Source organism: Varanus komodoensis, unplaced genomic scaffold, assembly GCF_004798865.1.
Source record: "Varanus komodoensis strain SLA01 unplaced genomic scaffold, ASM479886v1 scaffold10, whole genome shotgun sequence".
NCBI lineage: Eukaryota > Metazoa > Chordata > Lepidosauria > Squamata > Varanidae > Varanus > Varanus komodoensis.
Genome location: NW_025335269.1, coordinates 19,121,997 through 19,140,562, shown reverse-complemented (window position 1 = coordinate 19,140,562; position 18,566 = coordinate 19,121,997). Strand labels below are relative to the sequence as shown.

At 39.8% G+C, this 18,566-nt stretch overlaps 1 protein-coding gene across 1 annotated transcript in view; it reads right to left on the bottom strand.

Moving 5' to 3' along the window:
• Positions 1–915: 915 nt before the first annotated feature.
• SH3BP5 (SH3 domain binding protein 5) overlaps positions 916–18,566 on the bottom strand; it is a 41,844-nt gene continuing 24,193 nt past the window's right edge. Inside the window, exons 4-9 of the mRNA XM_044455660.1 lie at positions 9,635–9,799; positions 8,665–8,795; positions 7,371–7,413; positions 5,594–5,813; positions 4,276–4,533; positions 916–2,501 (exon numbers count right to left, since the gene is read on the bottom strand). Of these exons, the coding sequence (XP_044311595.1) occupies positions 2,323–2,501; positions 4,276–4,533; positions 5,594–5,813; positions 7,371–7,413; positions 8,665–8,795; positions 9,635–9,799 (996 nt within the window). The 3' untranslated portion in view covers positions 916–2,322. The remainder of the gene's footprint in view (positions 2,502–4,275; positions 4,534–5,593; positions 5,814–7,370; positions 7,414–8,664; positions 8,796–9,634; positions 9,800–18,566) is intronic.

Genomic DNA, 18,566 nt, shown 5'->3' with positions numbered 1-18,566 from the left:
CAAGAAGAAAATCAACTTTTAGCTAATGCTATATTGCCACAGTGATTTATGGACCCCACAAGCTCTGGAACAATTTTAAATTCCAAGACCAGCAGATGCTTACTGAGGTTTATGGAGTTGTAGACCAAAACATCTGATGACACCAGGATTCCTTGCCCCACCCTAGATACTGTATAACGTGTTCTCTCTTAGTGCCCTTCTTTTAATGAAGAAAGATATGACTTCCAAGGAATACCTTTAAATATGCAGTGGGGCTTTAGTTGTAGGCTTCACTCTTAGAGCACAGTCACACAAAAACTTCCAGGGATCTTCTGGAAGGATATTAACTGGAAAATGTGAACATGAGAAAAATTATTGTGAGAAAGTCCTAAAGAGAGCCTGTTCCTGTCTTCCATAATAGCTTATTATGCATTGCAGAATCTTAAAGCACCAGCATGGTCTGGTCTGCAGGAACCAATACCACTATATTTTCACAAATGAATCCAGAAAAGATGCATAGAGCTAGAGCAAAAATGCCATCATTAAACTTTTTACTCACCACCATGGTTTCTTGTTCAAAGGTACAGTTGCAAATTGGGGGGCATATTGCCTACCTATCATCTCTGAAAAACAGTTCGAGTGTTCCTTGCTAGCGGCTGCATGTGGCACAAAAATGCCACTTAAAATGGCAAGATTTCACTGAAATACAAAAGCTATTCATATTCTAGATCACAATCTTTCAAAATAATATATTGGATCCCGAGCAACACTTGAAATTGGACATAAATTAGTCATAATTCCTTGCCCAATTAATTTCAGTGGATCTACTTGCCGGAATACAACCAATCCTTTCTATACTGTGACTTCAAACATGAATCTTGCCCTTGTAGTACAATACTGGGGGGGAGGGGAAAAAAGCACACAAAAGCACTAACCTCCAGTTTGCATTTTATTAATTACCATTCCATTTGGCACTCGCAAAGTCCATTTTGTCAGTTGAAATGCAGCCAAATGCACAAATGGAAGGTTTATGTATATTTGGGAGAACATATTGGTAAAGGAATTTTCTAAAAGCATTTTAAACACTTTCAATATAACCATACTGCACATGAAAACAAAATTGTAAAAGGGTAAAGGAGACTTTAGTGTGTGAAGGATTTTTTACATTTGCTTTTGGAAGAGATATGCAAGCTACCTAGTAAGGACAAAATACAAGAAAACTAAGCCAAGGAATAGAAAATTTGGGAAGATGGGGCATTGCTAAAGACCCCAAATAAATAAATATGTTTATTAGAGATGGCATATGCATATTTTATAAATGCTAACTAGGAAAACAAAAATCCTATGATTTTAACTATTTCTACCAGACATCTCTACTGTCTAACAGCTGTTACTGAAGCATGCTTCAACTCCCTTTCCAGTCAGTTCTTCATTCAAGGGATGCTAAGTCTACAAGTCCCTTTAATTATTATAAAAATGCTACACATGACAACCTATGGAGATATTAGAAATTATTCACCCCTTCAGCCTTAACCATTATGTCATCTGCTCATGCAACACCTCCCTCTTTCTTCTTGGTAAGCCAAGGTGTAAAAATAATAATTTTCCTATCCTTGCCTATTGATTCATATCAATGATACAGTCAAATTAGTTTGAGGTACTTAAATTGTCATAAATAAGATTCTAATGGGCATTAGATTTTTGTCACTAGATAACTGAAATTCACCCTCCCCCAAATCCCAAACCATAGGAAGCTAGACATCTTTGTATCAATATTAACACAATTGTATTACCCTTGAGGTATACGTTTTCATCACTAACGAGCTCTACAATAAGACAAAGTTTCTAGGCTCCATGACATGCAACAGCTTCCTTTTATAATCCAAAATATAATACATACATTTAAAGTACATGGTTTTTAAAAGGGGATACCATCAGCACCTTGGAATTCTATGTCTAAGTCACAGCTCAGTTCACAAAATGGATGCCAGGTGCGCCTTCAAAACGTATGGCTGGGCCTTCAGTACCCAAGTGCACAGAACTCCATAGACGGGATTATTGCTTCTGCCAAACCGTTATATAATGTCCTACAAGGGCTGTGAAGTACAAGGGGAGCTGATGTTTGTTACTTCTATCATGACGAAGATCTCGCTTGTATCTGAAAACCACACGTGCACACTTCGGCCATCAACACTGATGTAACTTTCAGTGCAGTTTTAAAGAGTAAACGTTGAAAATTTGGCATACATTAGGTTATTGGCACAAGGTTCTTCTGATGTTCAGAAGTTGTTTGCGTATAAATAATTTAGATTCCTCATTAGCCTTGGGCTTGACATGATGACATCAGCCAATCTGTACTGTTTTTCTGTCTGCACAAATCCCATCTTTGACCTTCAAGCATTGTAAGGAGAGCCGCTTCATCTTGTTGTCCAGTGTTGGGCCACTAGAAGAGGAATTACTGCTGTTCCTGTTCTTGTTTACTTTATCGAGCATCTTGTTCTCTGCTCCTTCTGCTCTGTCACCTGTGAGTATGATATGGAAAGGTTATATAGTATTGGATACAGAACAGGGTGGGTACAACCTCTTTACCCATACATTCTATAGGCTGAATGCAGACTTAATCACATTTAAGGACCAGGTTTGGACAACATGTCATGGCTCATTATGCATTATTTCACCAACACTGAACCACAATGCTCACCAGATTGCATATGCAACCCCCATTCTGGTACATCATACAAAACTGCATAGGTTAAACAACCCTCTCATGACCATTTAAGACTTGACCCACTGAAATCAATTTAGTCATGATGGACTTTAGTCCCACTGATTTTGATGGTTCTGCTCAAACTGAGTAAGTCTGGCTCCAGTCTGAAAGCTTCAGCATTCCCCCATAGTGTTTATACCACCTATTGTATCCAATATTCTCTCAGGATGAACCAGGATGCCAGTAAGACCTTTGACAAGGTTTCTATTACTAGGAACAATAATTAATTTATCATCTACATCCCAGGGTGCTATTCCCCTACTAGCTTTGTGCCAATTATTTGTTACTTAGTTTTAGATAGAAATTCTATAGCACTATCTTTTCATGGAAGCACAGGCAGTAACTAATTCTCTATCTTCAGACACCTTTTCTTATGCAAGTCCTTAATCTTGGTTGATGGATACTGGGGTTCTTCTTTTAGAACCACTGAAAGACTACTCTAAAGCTGTGCTCATAGAATTATTTCACACTTCAAATATAAAGAAGCTGCAAATTGCAAGGTTAACATGTTGTTGGCTCCTAGGAAATAGCATGATGTGACCAAAAGAAATTGGACAAGAGCTTCACTTTTAGAGATTTTAAAAGCAGACAAAGACTGAGCAGCTCAGTTCAGGTGCAAAAGCTTCTGATCCCTTTTTATTCATGCAGACTACAAAGGCCCTGCTGGCTGGGAATGATGGACATTGCAGTCCAACATGTGTAGAGGGCACCAGATTGAGGAATGCTGCTCTGGAATGATGCACAGAAAGCCGCTGAAACAGCTACACAGTCCTAGGCAGGTGGTTATTCCTAGCCTAGGGGCAGAACCAAGAAGGGAGGACTCTGGGCCTTCTAGGTTTTTCTAAGCTGGCCTGGTGTTTAGTTGCTTACCCGAAATCCTCTGTCCAGACCATCTGGAACAACACTTCTAGTAATGAACAATACATGGTTCTGTGATGTGTGCCAAATCAGTCAATTTGCACAAATTGCAATTGGTAGAAATTGGCTGATTTGGCACAAATAATAGCAGAACTATACAGTTTGCATAATTTCATTAGTGGATTAAAAATAAATGATTAGGATCCACTGATGGCTTCATCCTGCATAATAAATGTGCCTATTCTATTTTTAACATCATCTAGCTTGGTGCCATCAAAATTTCCTTTGGTAGCAAATTCTGCAGTTATATAATACAAAGAAGTGCTTGTCTGTCCTGAACCTTCCACCCTTTGGCTTCACTGCATGGATCTGGGTTTCAGTATTATGATGGGGTGGGTGGGTGGGTGTGTGTGTGTGTGTGTGCGCGCGCGCACGCGCGCCAACACAAGGCAGGGGAAGGGGGGGAGAGAGAACAAATATGCATGGTCTTGAAAGTCTCCTTGCCCTTTTCCTAAAATGAAAAACTGAAACTTTTCCTCTCAGGGGAGTTACCATTTTGGCTGTTCTTTTTTGTGCCTTCTCCAGCTTCTACAACTCTTTTTGAGGTTCAGCAACCAGGAAACTACACATTTTTCTAATTATCCATATGAGGCTTTATGGGTCCAACTTACCTCTTTCAATTTCACATTCAGGAGAGGAAGCCCCACTGCATTCACTACGAGGTCCTAGCAGGGGAAATATACCAAATTCAGACAATGAAATAGGGCTGGACAGATCCAGGCTTCTAGGTCTTGCCACAGGAAGAAACTGAGTTGGCATATCCAAAGGGCTTGTTGGACCAGAACTGAAGCTAGATACAGACTGGGTTTCAGATTCTTCCTCGGAAACAAAGCTGCTGCAGTTGTCATCCTCAAAGACTTCAGAAGCCACTGTGTGAATAGTAAGAGAACTGTAATTAGCCAAGAGATTTTTCCAAGAGCCACAATTACAAAGGCAATATTAAACCTGGTTCTCTCTGAAGGATACTAATGGTGACTTCCATTCAAATAAGCAGCATTTTTCCTATTATCCAAGGCCAGCTATTAAGAAAGTAGAAATGAGCTGCTTAAGAATTATTGTTCATGTGTTAGGTCAGCCATTTTGATGCTGGCAGAAACCATTTCCAAATGGCAGCTTCTCCATACAGTAACTATATACAAAGTGACAATGAAAGCAATAGGGCCCAAGCACTAAGCAAATAGTCTAGTCATTTTTACATTGAGAGTAGAATTCTAATGGGCATGAGCCATTTCCACTTTAGAATGGATCAAGCCACTGACTTCACAGTTCGGTGTGGGTGCTGGGGAGAAGATACAATGTCCTTCCTCTGAGACAAGCCATTGGTTCAGCCAGTCAGCACAGTACCATCAACAATCACAGGCAGTGTCTTTTCAGGGTCCAAGAGCAGCTTCAGGGCCATATCCATTCCCAGTTGCCATTTTCATGTATTTTAACAGGGAAAGCAACATGTTTTACACATTTGGGCTCAATGATGCATAACAGATGCTTATGTGAGTTGTAAACTTTATCATGACATTTGTGGGTTGGATGCAGATTCAAGATGAATCAACTGCGCTGCTAGAAGTGGGCTTCCCTGCTCCCATCCTCTCATGACAGCCCCTCCAGTCCCCTAAAAACAACTAGCGGAGGGTCGTAAGATCATGATAAATGGGGTAAGCTTTGGTGAGTCTCTAAAAATGGGCAGGAAGGGGAGGCTTCTCTAAGCAGTGCTTTCTTTCTGAGGAAATGGTGAGGGGCCAGTAGAAGAGGAGGGGACATCTAGAAAGATAGACAGGGATCCAAACTGACCCACACTGGTACTGGCTCTAGCCATTTCAAGACAATAGTTGTTACTGTATCACACTGAGCCATCGGACATTACGCATACCTGTCAGAGAACACTTTCCTACTTGACATGGTCCAACCTGTACATGCTTTGATTCTACTTACTGGATATATTATCTGACTCTGATCTGCACACTGAAAGGTCTTCTGCTGAAGTGCTGCTGCCTTCAGCACCCACACCACATCCTCTGGGCCCCATGGAAGAGGCTCGTCTCCTCTCATGAATTTCATCTGAGATCATCTCCAAGTTCTTCAAAGCCATTTTGTATTCACCCTTCGCTAAAGACAGCTTTGCCTGCAGTTCATCCACAGTCTTTTTCAATTGCTAATGATATAATCAGAAAAAAATTCCTTTACTCACAAAAGCACTTTGGTGGATAGCACATTAAAAGGCAACATGTTTTTTGAGACTGCTAAAAAAAAAAAAAAACATAGCACCTGAGCTCATAAATTGAATTCTGACCAGAGGAAGCTGTGCACATGTTTTAGAGCTCCCCTACAAGATTCTGGCCCCAGCTACTAATTTACAGATTTCCTGGTGGGTTAGATGTATATTTTATGCTACATAAGTTGTTCGGGCAGAAAGGGACTTGATTTTCTGCTTCCCACAGCAGTGCCTCCAGCTTCCCAAAAACACTTCTCGGAGTTAGAAGAACCCGCGGAATGGAATGAGCTGTGCTGTGGTGAGCAGAAGATTCCTATCAGGCACAGAGAACTTCAGTGAGCAGAGCATTTCCTCTCATGGAAGGTCCCTTCATCTCCCAGAAGGCAGATCTTGAATCCAGCTCTATATATTTGGCGCTGTGAGTCAAAATCAGCCAATGAGCCAAAATATGCTAACCATAAACTTTCACAGAGCATCTTCTTCAACCTCTGGAATCATTGGAACCATTCATAAGAAGGGCATGAATACTTTATTCTTAACAGTGAGCTCATTGCTTGAATATTTATACCATTTTGTGGGAAATTCCTCATTGTTCTACATTAGCCTAGGGAAGTCATCTATGTACAATTCCAGATAAGTGTGTGTTACTCAACTCCAGAGAGAAGTGCATGTCCATAGTAAGCAAACAAACAATCGCCTATTTTTTCAGCACCATTCCCATTCAAGGGTAAACATATTGGGCAGTATCCAATTGCATACAGTTACTGTAAATTACATTGTACTCATGTAAAAAAAAACCCCTCTACCATAAATCCAATAGCATTAGATGATTTGATAGGATTCCCCAGAAAACCTGCTGTGCTAGCCAATGCTAGTGGTATCACACTAGAGGACCCTAATGTTAGTGCAATGTAATTTATATCATCCTAGTATCCAACTGGATAACACTAAGCATCATCTACCAAACACAGCCCAGAAAAAAAGGAGAGCAATGGAGTTGAGTTACAACAACTCCTCTGTTGTAACTCAACTCCTTTACAATGTTCACCTCCTTTACAAGGTTCACTGCCTTGTGAGAAAGATTATGCTTTGTTCTTGTTTTACAGAGATTTTATTAACATATTTTCATTTGACTTGCAAGCCACCTTGAAAGGATTTGTATCCTTAAAAAGGTGAATATAAAATTCTAAGAAAAAAATAGCCCCATCCTAGTTTTGAAAATTCATTCTCGGATTTTTCCAGGGACATATGCTATGTGATTTGGTACACTTCCCCCATCTGTGTAGATTCTTTCCAGCCTGACATGTTTAAGCCCTAAACAAGATAATTCCTATCATGGAACACTAGTGAAACCCCCTGCCCACTCTGCCAAAAAAAGCAATCACATTAGGACATGTATCTTGATTAAAAGATAGTATAGTATGCTGTTATAGTACTTATTTGCAATGCATGAAATATAGTTTTCCAATCTTTCCTAGAAAATGTATTGACACGTACCTCTAATTGTACGTAATATTTTGCCTTGAGTTCAAAGTAAGGCCTACAGGGAAGGGAAAACACAGGAAAAGGCATTTAAAATTATTGATACAACAAGCCAGAAAGGCAGATGGAAGATAGTTTTCATGGACAACTTTCTAAACAATAATTATGCAAGCAACATGAATTATTTGCAAGCAACATGAATTCTTCCCAGGCAGCTTCTCCTAACAGTTTCTCTTCAAATTGACCTCCACCCATCTCACAGTTCTGTTGTTGTTGCAGAGTCAGCATCTGAGAGCTCCCATACATGGGATACAATATTGTTCAGCAAGTGGAGGGTTTGGGAGATGAACAGTAACCAAGGCTTGATTAGTAGGGAGTTATAGACAATGATGTCATCCACTCCCCTCAGAATTCCCAGCTCTGTCTGAGCTTAGCTGCAGTCCTTACGGTAGCTGGGGGCAAATGGATTCTTTCGGCAAATGGATTCTTTCGAATATTGTGAGCTTTCCTCATTGCAATGCAAATAATTTTGCTCTGGTTTGGTCTTGCACAAGCAATTTAGACTCATGACCTTTACGAAACATCTGCTCCTCACAGAAAACTGCTTTGACTCAACCCAGCTGCCTGCTTTTCTGGGCTCTCCCTGGGGCCATAGATTTGGGGACTGTCATGATGAGTGCCTGCACTTCAAAGCTGACTGCTACACCACTGGGGAGGATCCCTCACAGCTCCCTCAGTCAAAAGGACTTGCTGGGAACACTGAAAGAGCAGAAAAATTATTTTTGAGACCCTCTTACAACTGAGTATACAATTTAGGAGTCAACATTAAATGCTTCAAGACTGCCATTCTAGGACTGCTATTTGGTCATTCCCATGCCTGTAATTTTATTTTATGTTGCATGTAGGAACAGAATATGTACTCCTTCAGCACTATCCATATCCCTCCCAGAAAACTTATCCAGATCATAACTTATCTTGTAGCTGTAACCTAGTAAGGATTTTAGCATGACGTTGGGACCTTAAGCCAGCTTCCCTCAAGCTGCTGGCCTCCAGATGTGATGAACTTCAATTACCATCATCTCCAACCAGCACACTGGCAGGTATTGATAGGCATTGTGGTTCATCACATCTGGAGACCTCCAGGTTGGGGAAGGATGATTTAAGAAAATCTAAACCTCAAAATGCAGGTATGTTCATGTGAGAGAACAATGTTGTTTTTCAAGACGCAGTTCACACATGCAGCTATACATCATTCTATCAAACATACAGGTGGAAATTGGTCCTATAGATACAAAAATACAACACATACTTGGATTTATTTATGGCCCTTTTCAATTTCTTCTCCAACTGTTTCATTCTGCCCATGGCAGCATTGTATTTAGCTGCTGTCTCCTTGTGCAACAGTTCACTTCTGGTTTTTGTCTGCTCTGCCTCCATGACCTTTGAAGAAGAAAAAATGAAATCTGGTTTTGAGCTGGAAAAGTTGCAATTCTTGTGTGTGAACATATGCATACTATTTCCACAATGTTTCAACCCAAATACCTGACATGGTAGTGAAACGGAGAAACGTGACAATTGTCAGTAAAGTCAGCACAATAAAGTTGCAAATATGCAGCTAAAATTCATTCATTAAAAAAATATAAACTATTAGGGATATACAATTGACTAATATGAAAATGCAAAATAGTAGCAGACATCTATGAAAATGGAACCAGCTGCCTAGAGAGGTGGCGGGCTCTCCCACGCTAGAGACATTCAAAAAGAAACTGGACAGCCATCTGGGTGGGATGGTGTAACATGGTGTCCTGCAACAGCAGGAAGTTGGACTCGTTGGCCTTCATGGCCCCTTCCAACTCTACTAGTCTATGATTCTATGAAGTATGAAAAAGTCAAAGAGACATTGTTTTGCTTTTGGAGACTTGTTATGGAGCCTACAGAAGAGACAATTGTTGACTTAATCTAAGTGATGCCAAAATCTGTACAAGTTGTAACAAAACAGCTTGAAAACAGTGGCCACAATACTAACAACTTTCATATAATGCAAGTGGGAAAAGGTTGATTTTTCTCAAAATTAGGTAGCTAAAGAAGACTTTTGGTGTTTTAGGTTCCTTCCCAACCTACATATAAACCAGCTGTCACTTAAGTAATACATGTCTTATGAGACAACCAGTACCATCTCCCTGCTCAGGTTATCGAAGAATTTTTAGCTTCCTGTTTTCCTGATGGAGAGGAATAGGAAAGCAACAACTGTCCCAAGAAGAGTGAGCAATGGCTCTTACCCTTTGAGTAGCATGGTTGAGCATCTCTTGCCAGGCAGAATCAAACTGGCGCTTGTCATCTTCTAGCAGTCTCTGTTCTGCAAGGGAAATGGTCTCCTTAGCAGCCCGTAGTACTTCAGTAGCTCTCTGGAAATCCTGTGTGGCCTTCTGAGCTTCCAGCTGTGCCTAAAGTGAGATGTATTAATTAGCAGAAAAGAATCCCAGTGCATTTATGGAAGGGAGAGAAATAGAGAATTCCTGGTGTTTAAAGTTTACCCGAATTATTCCTTGTTTGATTCTGATCATTGCTGGCCCATTGATTAATTCTAACTAAATGCTACCAACACTAAATGCTTAATTTGACTACATTTAACATGATGTGCAAATTAAGAATAGCATTACTTTCACAGGATGCATCAATTTGCCAAAGTTCATACAGTTCTTCTTAAACTTGCTAGAGCCCCACAAGTTAAATTAGGCAGAGACAGCAGTTCTACCAATGGTTATGGCCATCACAGGGTACATGTTGACATCTGGAAGCATTTCCAGTACCTTCCACATGGCAATAAGAACCAGTCCTAAAAGACTCATGTTTTGACAAAGAGTGTGTGTGGAGAAATTATGTACATTTTTTGCTGAATAAAAATAAGCAATTTCCTCTTAAATCTCGTAACATACTACAAAATACTACAGAGAAATTGTTTGTTTTGTAGCTCATAAAGTCCACAGCTTGTGTGAAGGTTCATAAAAAAGGCCTTTGAAGCATGGAAAAGTAGACTGTGCAAATATCTCGTCTGACTTTATCCATGCAAATACTTCTGTCATCAAATTATATAAAACGTCAGTCAGGATCAGTTTTTTTTCCCACCACTCACATGGTGCGTAAGTTGCACATTTTTCTTGGATAATGCTGCTCAAAGGTCATCTTCAGTCAACTTTGTGATGTATTTGCTTGACTTTTGACTCTTTACCCTAAAGGTCATATGAGCTCACAGAAGCCTGAAGCATTAGAAGGCATTTGGAAGAGCTGCAAATTAGTAGATAAAATGTAGTGCCAGTCCCTCATGCAACCTCACTGCTACGGAGAGGAAGCTGGCTTGCAATAGCCAAAAGAAAGCAGGCTTGGCATTCAGAAGCTTCTGCCAGTTACTTTGTGATGAATAAAATGTTACGCCTTCGAAATGTTTCTGACTAGATAACTATTTAAATGGCCTACTGGCTTTGAATTACAATAATCATATAAACATTAAACAAGAATTGGTTATGCCACTTAAGAACAGGCTTGACCTAAAGGCCTGGGAATGTAAACTTAGGTTTTTGAAGGCTCTTGGACAAGATACTCTCAATGCCCCTGCCTCTATCAGTGCTTCTACCCTCTTACCACCACTGTCATCAGCTGTTACTGCTCCTCATCTTCTTTCTCATCATTGCTTACTTGATAGGCAGACAATCAGTGAGGAAACAGATTGCGATATATACTACTACTTCTTACTGCTACCACATCTGGGCCTGAGGGGCACTGTGTTTGCTTGTTTTTAAGTGACTATATAATTTTCCACCTCAAAACAATTCTTCTGCCCCAGATATTTATTCTATTCTTAGAGAACATTGTCATTCTTATTTTATTTTGAATGTTGATTTTCTCACTGTCTTTCCTGTGTCCTGTTTCTAGTTCTGAATTATATGGTTGCTTGTCTACTATACTTTTTAGCACATATTTGCTAAAGGGATCATTGTGAGTTTATTCTGCATAATGATCAGCTTTCCATAGTAAGAGGTATCATTCTTTCTAATCAGTCTTATGAACCCTGTGTGTTACGTAACATCTATGCAACAGAAAATATTGAAAGCCAGTGTGCAAACTTTCTCTTTTTGCCCTCAAGTTAGAATACACAGCACACCAGCACATTAGCATTATGTACAGTCATAATGCAATGCACACTTCCTTCAGTTTAGATGAGTATTAATAATATATTGCAACAGCTTCTCAGCAAGCATCAAATATCCGGTTCCATGTCAGTTGACTTAAAATAATTCATCAAGTCTCTCTTAATCTGTAACCTATTTTGCTGCAATGATCACCCTGAAAGCAAAATGTTCCAACTGCTACATTTATAAAGGCCAAGGTATTTTGCATTTTAGTTGTACTTCAGCATGGCCAAGAGACTGATTAACTGAGGGTGAGATCACAGGGATGCCACAGGACAAGGCTAGGCCAGCATCCCCCCTAATACATACCACAGTTCAGCCCATTCCACAAGATGATCTGACTCCCTGTATATAATTTTCAGTGGTCTGGATGGAATAGAAGTCCACTTGTGACAGTGCAGTTGTTCCAGCATGGATCTGGATTTTTTTAATAACTATGCTACTAGCTAGGCAAATAATTAACAGCAATGGCTAGACTGGCAGAGGAAAGAACATATTGTAGGATTTTGTCAAGGTCACATCAAGCCCTATGGCTGCAAGATCAAGCTGGGTGAAAACAACTTATTTTAGAAGGCAATTCCCTATCAGTTATTAGCAAACTAGAGCTGTTTTTCCCACCCTTTTTAAATCCTCACTTTCTGGGTTGTATCTAGATTTAGTCATACTTAGAGCAGAAGCTGTGAAAACAGGAATTTAGTTATGGCTAACTCAAGTCCCACTGGATGACCAAGTCTGGATTCAACCCCCCAATCTATGCATAGCATAGCAGAATTTGCTTGCAGAAACTCACACATGAGCTGACTTTTGCTACAACTATCCTGAAAAGTGGGCTATGAATCTATTAAAGCAATATGCTACTTATCTTCTGACCAGTTGATAGTCCTTCCTTAGAAGAACCCTGCCATAAGGGCCAGTATTATTTTTATATTGCAGAGAACTAAACATCCATCTGTATAATGAAGCACACGCATTATTAACTCCCCTCACACTTCCACCATCTCCAGAAAAGTGACTACCCTATCTCTGTTGGTAGCTTCATATCTTGCTAGTCTCTGAAGTCAAAGCTGACATGTTTTTGCTGGCCAAATGGCTACCTACTCCAGAGACTTCAAAACCACTGAATCAAAGGGCTGAGGTAAGCTTCAGTCCTGTAACTCATAGGCAGTGGGAGAAATCTCCAATTCTGTGAATAATCTAAAGCTAAACCAATAAAGAACATTGCTTACATGCCACAGGCTGAAATTTGCAGAATGCAAAGCAACCTTTTTTCAGGATGCTGAATAGGGGTAGAAGCAATGTGTGGAAGGAACTAGGTCACCACTTATTCAGGCCCCCGATCCCCATATTTTGAAAAGCTCGCTGTGTCCAGAGCCAACACATGCACAACTTGTGCGCATGCAGGCTCTGAGGATGTGATTGGGGAGACAGGCCTCCCATCACACAAAGAGCACCTTGATACATACAAACCACTCGTGTGTTGGTCTCTGGACACAGAGAGCTAATAAGCAGGTGGTGCACAGCGATAGCAGACATAATCCCATTTTTGTTGTATGCATTCAATTCAACACCTATTGAGAGTACCTGAATTGGTTAGAACATTTACAGTTGTTAATTTGGAGTCCCTCAGAAGGAACAGTCAGGATTCCCTACTTTTAATAAAGGAGGTGCAAAGGCAGTTTTGCCTAAGATCACCTAGTGAGCTTGGTAGAGCTGAGAGTTGAATCAAGAGTTCTTTGAAGCTCATCATTCTTAACCACTGTCTGTGTCCAAGTGTAAATTCAAAATCCTGCTAGGAGTAGCACTCCCATGATCATCCATACCCAGGGAGCTCTCAGGATGCAAACCCCAATTAATAAACAAATAATAGTTTGTGCCATGATAACCAGAACATCTGATCAGCCAACCAAAGCACATGGTTTATTCCCCACTGTTAATAAAGCATAGGAGCCAATCGGCTGCTGGTTAGAAAGCAATCTACCACCCCCTTCGCTTCCTCCTTTTTCACCTCTCTTAGATGTTCCCTTTTAAGAAGATATTACATAATGCAAACATTTAAACTTGCCTTTTCTAAGAGCTTTTTTATGTTAAACTGTTTGACATTTTCTAGTTGAACTCTCAGCATTCTCGGCATGAACTATTTCTTCCCCACAGCATAAATATTGCATACCCACAGTTTACAAGGCCCTGAATTCCGGGTTCATGATAGTATTTTGCTTCCTTTGATGAAATATCTCAGCATGTTATTGTTCAAGGAGCTAAGGATGCCACAGTATTTACTTGCTTTTTACCAAATATGAATTGGGGTGGGGGAGAAATAGAGGCCACTGCAGTAAAAACAGACTTCTGCATGTAAGCCAGTATGACTGAGGCAACAAATGGAACTTGATGCAACAGCTTGTGTTTTGGCACAAGTTGATCAAAGCCAGGTCAAGTGTATTAATAGCAGCATGGTGCCAAAGGCTTGGAAGCCAATGTCATTTTACTCTGCATAAGCCTCATCAATAAACATTATTCTTCAGTACTGCAGATTGTAGCTTCTCTTTCTTCCCTCTATATTTTCCCCAGACTGCAAAAGGACAGATATAAACCAGTTCATTTTTCTGAACAATTCACTTAAGAAAACAAAGAGAATCTTCACTGTTTGCATATATAAAGTTTACAGGCAACCACATCCCAAAGGAGATGACTAAAAAAAGTCTCTTACACTTTTTCAGCAAGCAGTTCATTGACTGTACCTAACTACAAATACAGGTTACACCCCACTGGAAATGTAGTGGCGGGCAGACTTTTAGGTTTGCTAAATGTACTTTAGTTTTCTCTAGATCCCTGAACTGCCTTCTGCCTAGTCCATACTACACAATTAAACCAAGTCCCTTCACTCTACCCTCTTCCATTATTCAAAAGCTTACTTGCATGAATAGTTCGTGATTCTTGTCAAACTGTCATCTTTGGTCCCTCCACACAAATGATTCTCTTTCCTAGAATTATGTATGGTCTTTATAGCTTTTCCACAGAAGCTACATCAACAGCTAAATGACAAACAAGGCAAGAGAAGGAACTGCCCAATGCAGTAAATCTGAATTCACAATCTCTTACTATTTCTCTGTGGTATAAAATGTGTCACAGAAGACTCATTAAACAGTGCAGTAAGCTACCTTCTATAGCAAACACCATCTGCTAGTCATATATCTGTGAACAGCCAAAAAATAGCAATTTGAGCTGCCTCTTCCCATCATTCCTGAAACAAGGGAACTGTTGTAGCTTCAGAAGAATTGGCAATGCACAGCATGCATGTCAAGGTTAAACATCAGGACACTATTCAAAAGTCCTGAAAATATATCTACTAAGTGTTATCCAGCAAGCATGAACTTTATTTTGCAATCACAGTTATGAGACCAAGGCTGTTGTTTGCATCTGACAGAACCCTTTACTACTGAAAAGCACAAAGTGCCTAGCAATGTGGATAGGTAGGTGTAATTGGCCTAGCAGAGTCCATTGAAACTATTTGAGAAGAATAGCTAATAAATCATATCCCTATTTCACCCTCAAAGCAACACCTAATGTCTTTTAGTCCCAGAAAAATATTTACACTTGGCACAGGAACAGAACACCACCAACCTCACTGAGAAGCAAGCTTTGCCTCCTCCTGTGCGATCAAAGATTAGCTATTTGATCAGGCTGTCTTTGAGCTGTTTCATTCCAGCTGGTTCTGATAAGACAACCAGCAACCTCCAGCCACATGACCACCATTACACCAACCTTCCACTTGCTTGTTATAAGATACATGTAACATTAAGAACTGTTGCCTAAATATTCTTGTTTTTCTTTTTCCTCTTCTCTAAGCTAAAGGACAGGGAGTGTTGAGTTTTATGTCACCCTGGGAAAAAAATTTCTAACCAAATAAATGGTGCAAGTTTGCAATTTGCAGTCTCTCTCGCTCTCTCTCTCTCTCTCTCTCTCTCTCTCTCTCACACACACACACACACACACACACTCATTCCCCTATATCTATGCAGAAGCATGCAATGTTCAAAGGGAGCCTAGGTCCCAGGATGTTTGACAAGAAGAGTTTGCTAAAAGTATCCCCAACACAAAGACACTAAGAGGAGATAGCTACTTGTAAAAGTCAATGCTGAGATTCCATTTCACCATACAAAGTATCAGTATTCATCTTTTGTAGACTCCAATCAACCAGTAGTGAATGATGCTGAAGTCTTTGACTGAAAGAACTACATGAACTTTGGAGGGATGGAGAATGTGGTAGCCTATGCAGAGCAGGTAAACAGAATGTGATCTGACATTTGAGATTAAGAAAAGGAAGCAAGCAGAGCCAAATGCCATTAGGTCAAAAAGTTACATGTGTCAAAATTTGGCATGGATTGCCATAACACAGGAAAGCTTCCATGATCAAGCTAGTCAGTAATCACAGCACCCAACAAGTGGTTGGGTTATCCACCATTCTCAGAAGATCATATAACTTAGTCATAAGAGAAGTACTTTCAGCCTTCCCCAGACTTATGGGAGTTGAAGTCCTGGAGCACTAGTCCCTGTCTACATGGCCAGTTATCAGGGATAATGGGAGCTGTAGTCCAAAACATAAGGACCATCAGGGTGGGGAAGGCAAAAGACACACATGGACATTATGTAATTTATATCCTCTCTTTTGACAAATAAATGGTGCTCAAGGCAAATAACAATGGAATCCAGATTAGAGACAAAAATATTTTAAAAATTACAGAAACAATAATATTAAAAACACAAATACACATGGAATAATAGCAGAAGTAAATAGCACCATCGTCAATAGACCAGCTTATATGCTGATAAGTCCCCCCACATACACACAGAGGGGGGAAAGAAGCGATTTTATCTTCTGTCCCCACCCCGCAGTTCAGTGTTTGGCACCTCTGGCTGGCCTAGAAATATTCACTGGTCTTTATCAATATAAGAAGAGCCTGTTTACTACCACAAGCCAATTAATGGTATTTCCATAATGCACTAGGAGAACAAAAATACTAAAAACTGAGCCATGATGGGAACAGAATCACACACACACATTGCATAACCAAGACATACTGTGTTGACCTTCCTAGCTCATAGTTTGCTTGGAATCCTAACAAGGTGGGGAGAAGTAAGTATTATTTATGGCAAGCTTTAGTACAACAAAGAGCCAGAGTAGTGTAGTGGTTAGTACTGGACTGAAATCTGGATTCTATTTCCCACTCAGCCATAAGTTCACTGTGTGATCTAGGGCTAGTCACTCATGCTCAGCCTAGTCTACCTCAGAGGGTTATTGTGAACATAAGAAGTGGTGGAAGATTATGTAAGCCACCTCCAGTTCCTTAAGGAAAAAAGGCATGATATGGCCACAATAAATAAATAAATGAACTGGATTTGTGATATAGATCTGCTATTGTTACTCTATTTAGAGAAGTCAGGGAACTAACTTCTTCAAACAAAGTAACAATTTTGGAACTGTATTTAACTACCCATTCCCTTCCCAAGGGTAGCTAGTACACTAATCAACATTGTTAAATAATCCTAAAGAGAGTTGATATTGCCTAAAACAACCTTTCCCAGAAACAACAGTTCATAGGTTATTTATGCAAGCCTTATCACAACTGACAGGAGGCAGGGGCTACCAGTTTAAAGCAACAACCATGGAACACTTTTTAATGTTCTAGTGTACAATATAATACATATTTATCTTTTCCATGGTAAACTCTTCCTTATCAACATTATTCCACCAGCAATAATAGGTATTTGTATCCTCCCACACCCAAAAGTTGGGCAGATTTGTGTCAAATTATCTTTTTGTGTATAAAGATAAATTTGTGTGTAAAAACAGGAATATGATATGCGTGTTAGAAGTCCTGAAAGACACAACTATTCTGTTAACAGACACTAAACTAACCCACGTATATGTATGGAGTTTATTCCATATATTTATTTGGTCTATTCATGAAGGAAAAAAGGAGTCACTGTCATGGGTATATTAAACATGTTACCAATAAAGATAGTGAGATTTGAGAACTCATTTTATTCTTAGACAACTGTCCTTATAGACTAGAACAAAAACTATTTCCTATTTTACCCTGGCCAATCTTGAATGCCTGGCAGCCCATGTCCTCAAACATTAGTAATGCCACATGGCTCACAATCGGCTGACAGCCATGAATGCGAGAGTCCCAGACTCACCCTCAACTGTGGATAGCCAGCTAGCTAGTGTTATAGTTGTGGAATCTGATGGATGTTTTGTGATTTTCTGAAATACTGTTGTCAATTCATTCCTTAATCTCATGACAGCTCGGTCACATCAGCATAATACCTACATAAATGCCCAAGATGGCTTTGAGCATATTAACCAAAACAGCATATATGTGGTAATGGTGTTGTTGTCATTTTTTTAAATCAGCAAATGAAAACAAACTCTTTTATGAAAGGAATTAACTACTGTTGTTTTGTTGGGATCTATAATTTTGTCTGCAGAAAGCCAGATGCATAGAGTTAAAATTGATGCCAAATCAATTTTTTTCTTTAGTCATTCAAGCTAACCTGTTACTCATTCCTGAATGTCCATTTTCCAGATGCCCTCTCTGTTCAGTGAAAGCCCATTTTTTTAGAGCACTCCAATACTGAAGCATGCATGACTTTTCCAACATCACAGAAATCCAGTGCCATTAATACCCAGCTGACAAGGCTAATACATTCTAAGCCCAATGTAACCCATCCAGACATCATCAAATGCTTTTCAAACATTTACAGTATCTATAGTGATTACTACTATGACTGCTAATACCAATATTAAGTATCCATATAGTAGTTGGAGCTCTTCAGTAATGTACATAATGTTGGTAGTCTTTACAATAACTCTGTAAAATGGCCCAGTATTATCACCCCCATATTCTGGCTGGAAGTTGCAAGAGCTGAGAAAAAGTGATTTGCCTACCTACTGGGCTCAGTATCACTGTGTAATTTAAATTAAAAGTGTTCACCGTTCAGTCTCTCCCACTGTAGTGCACTA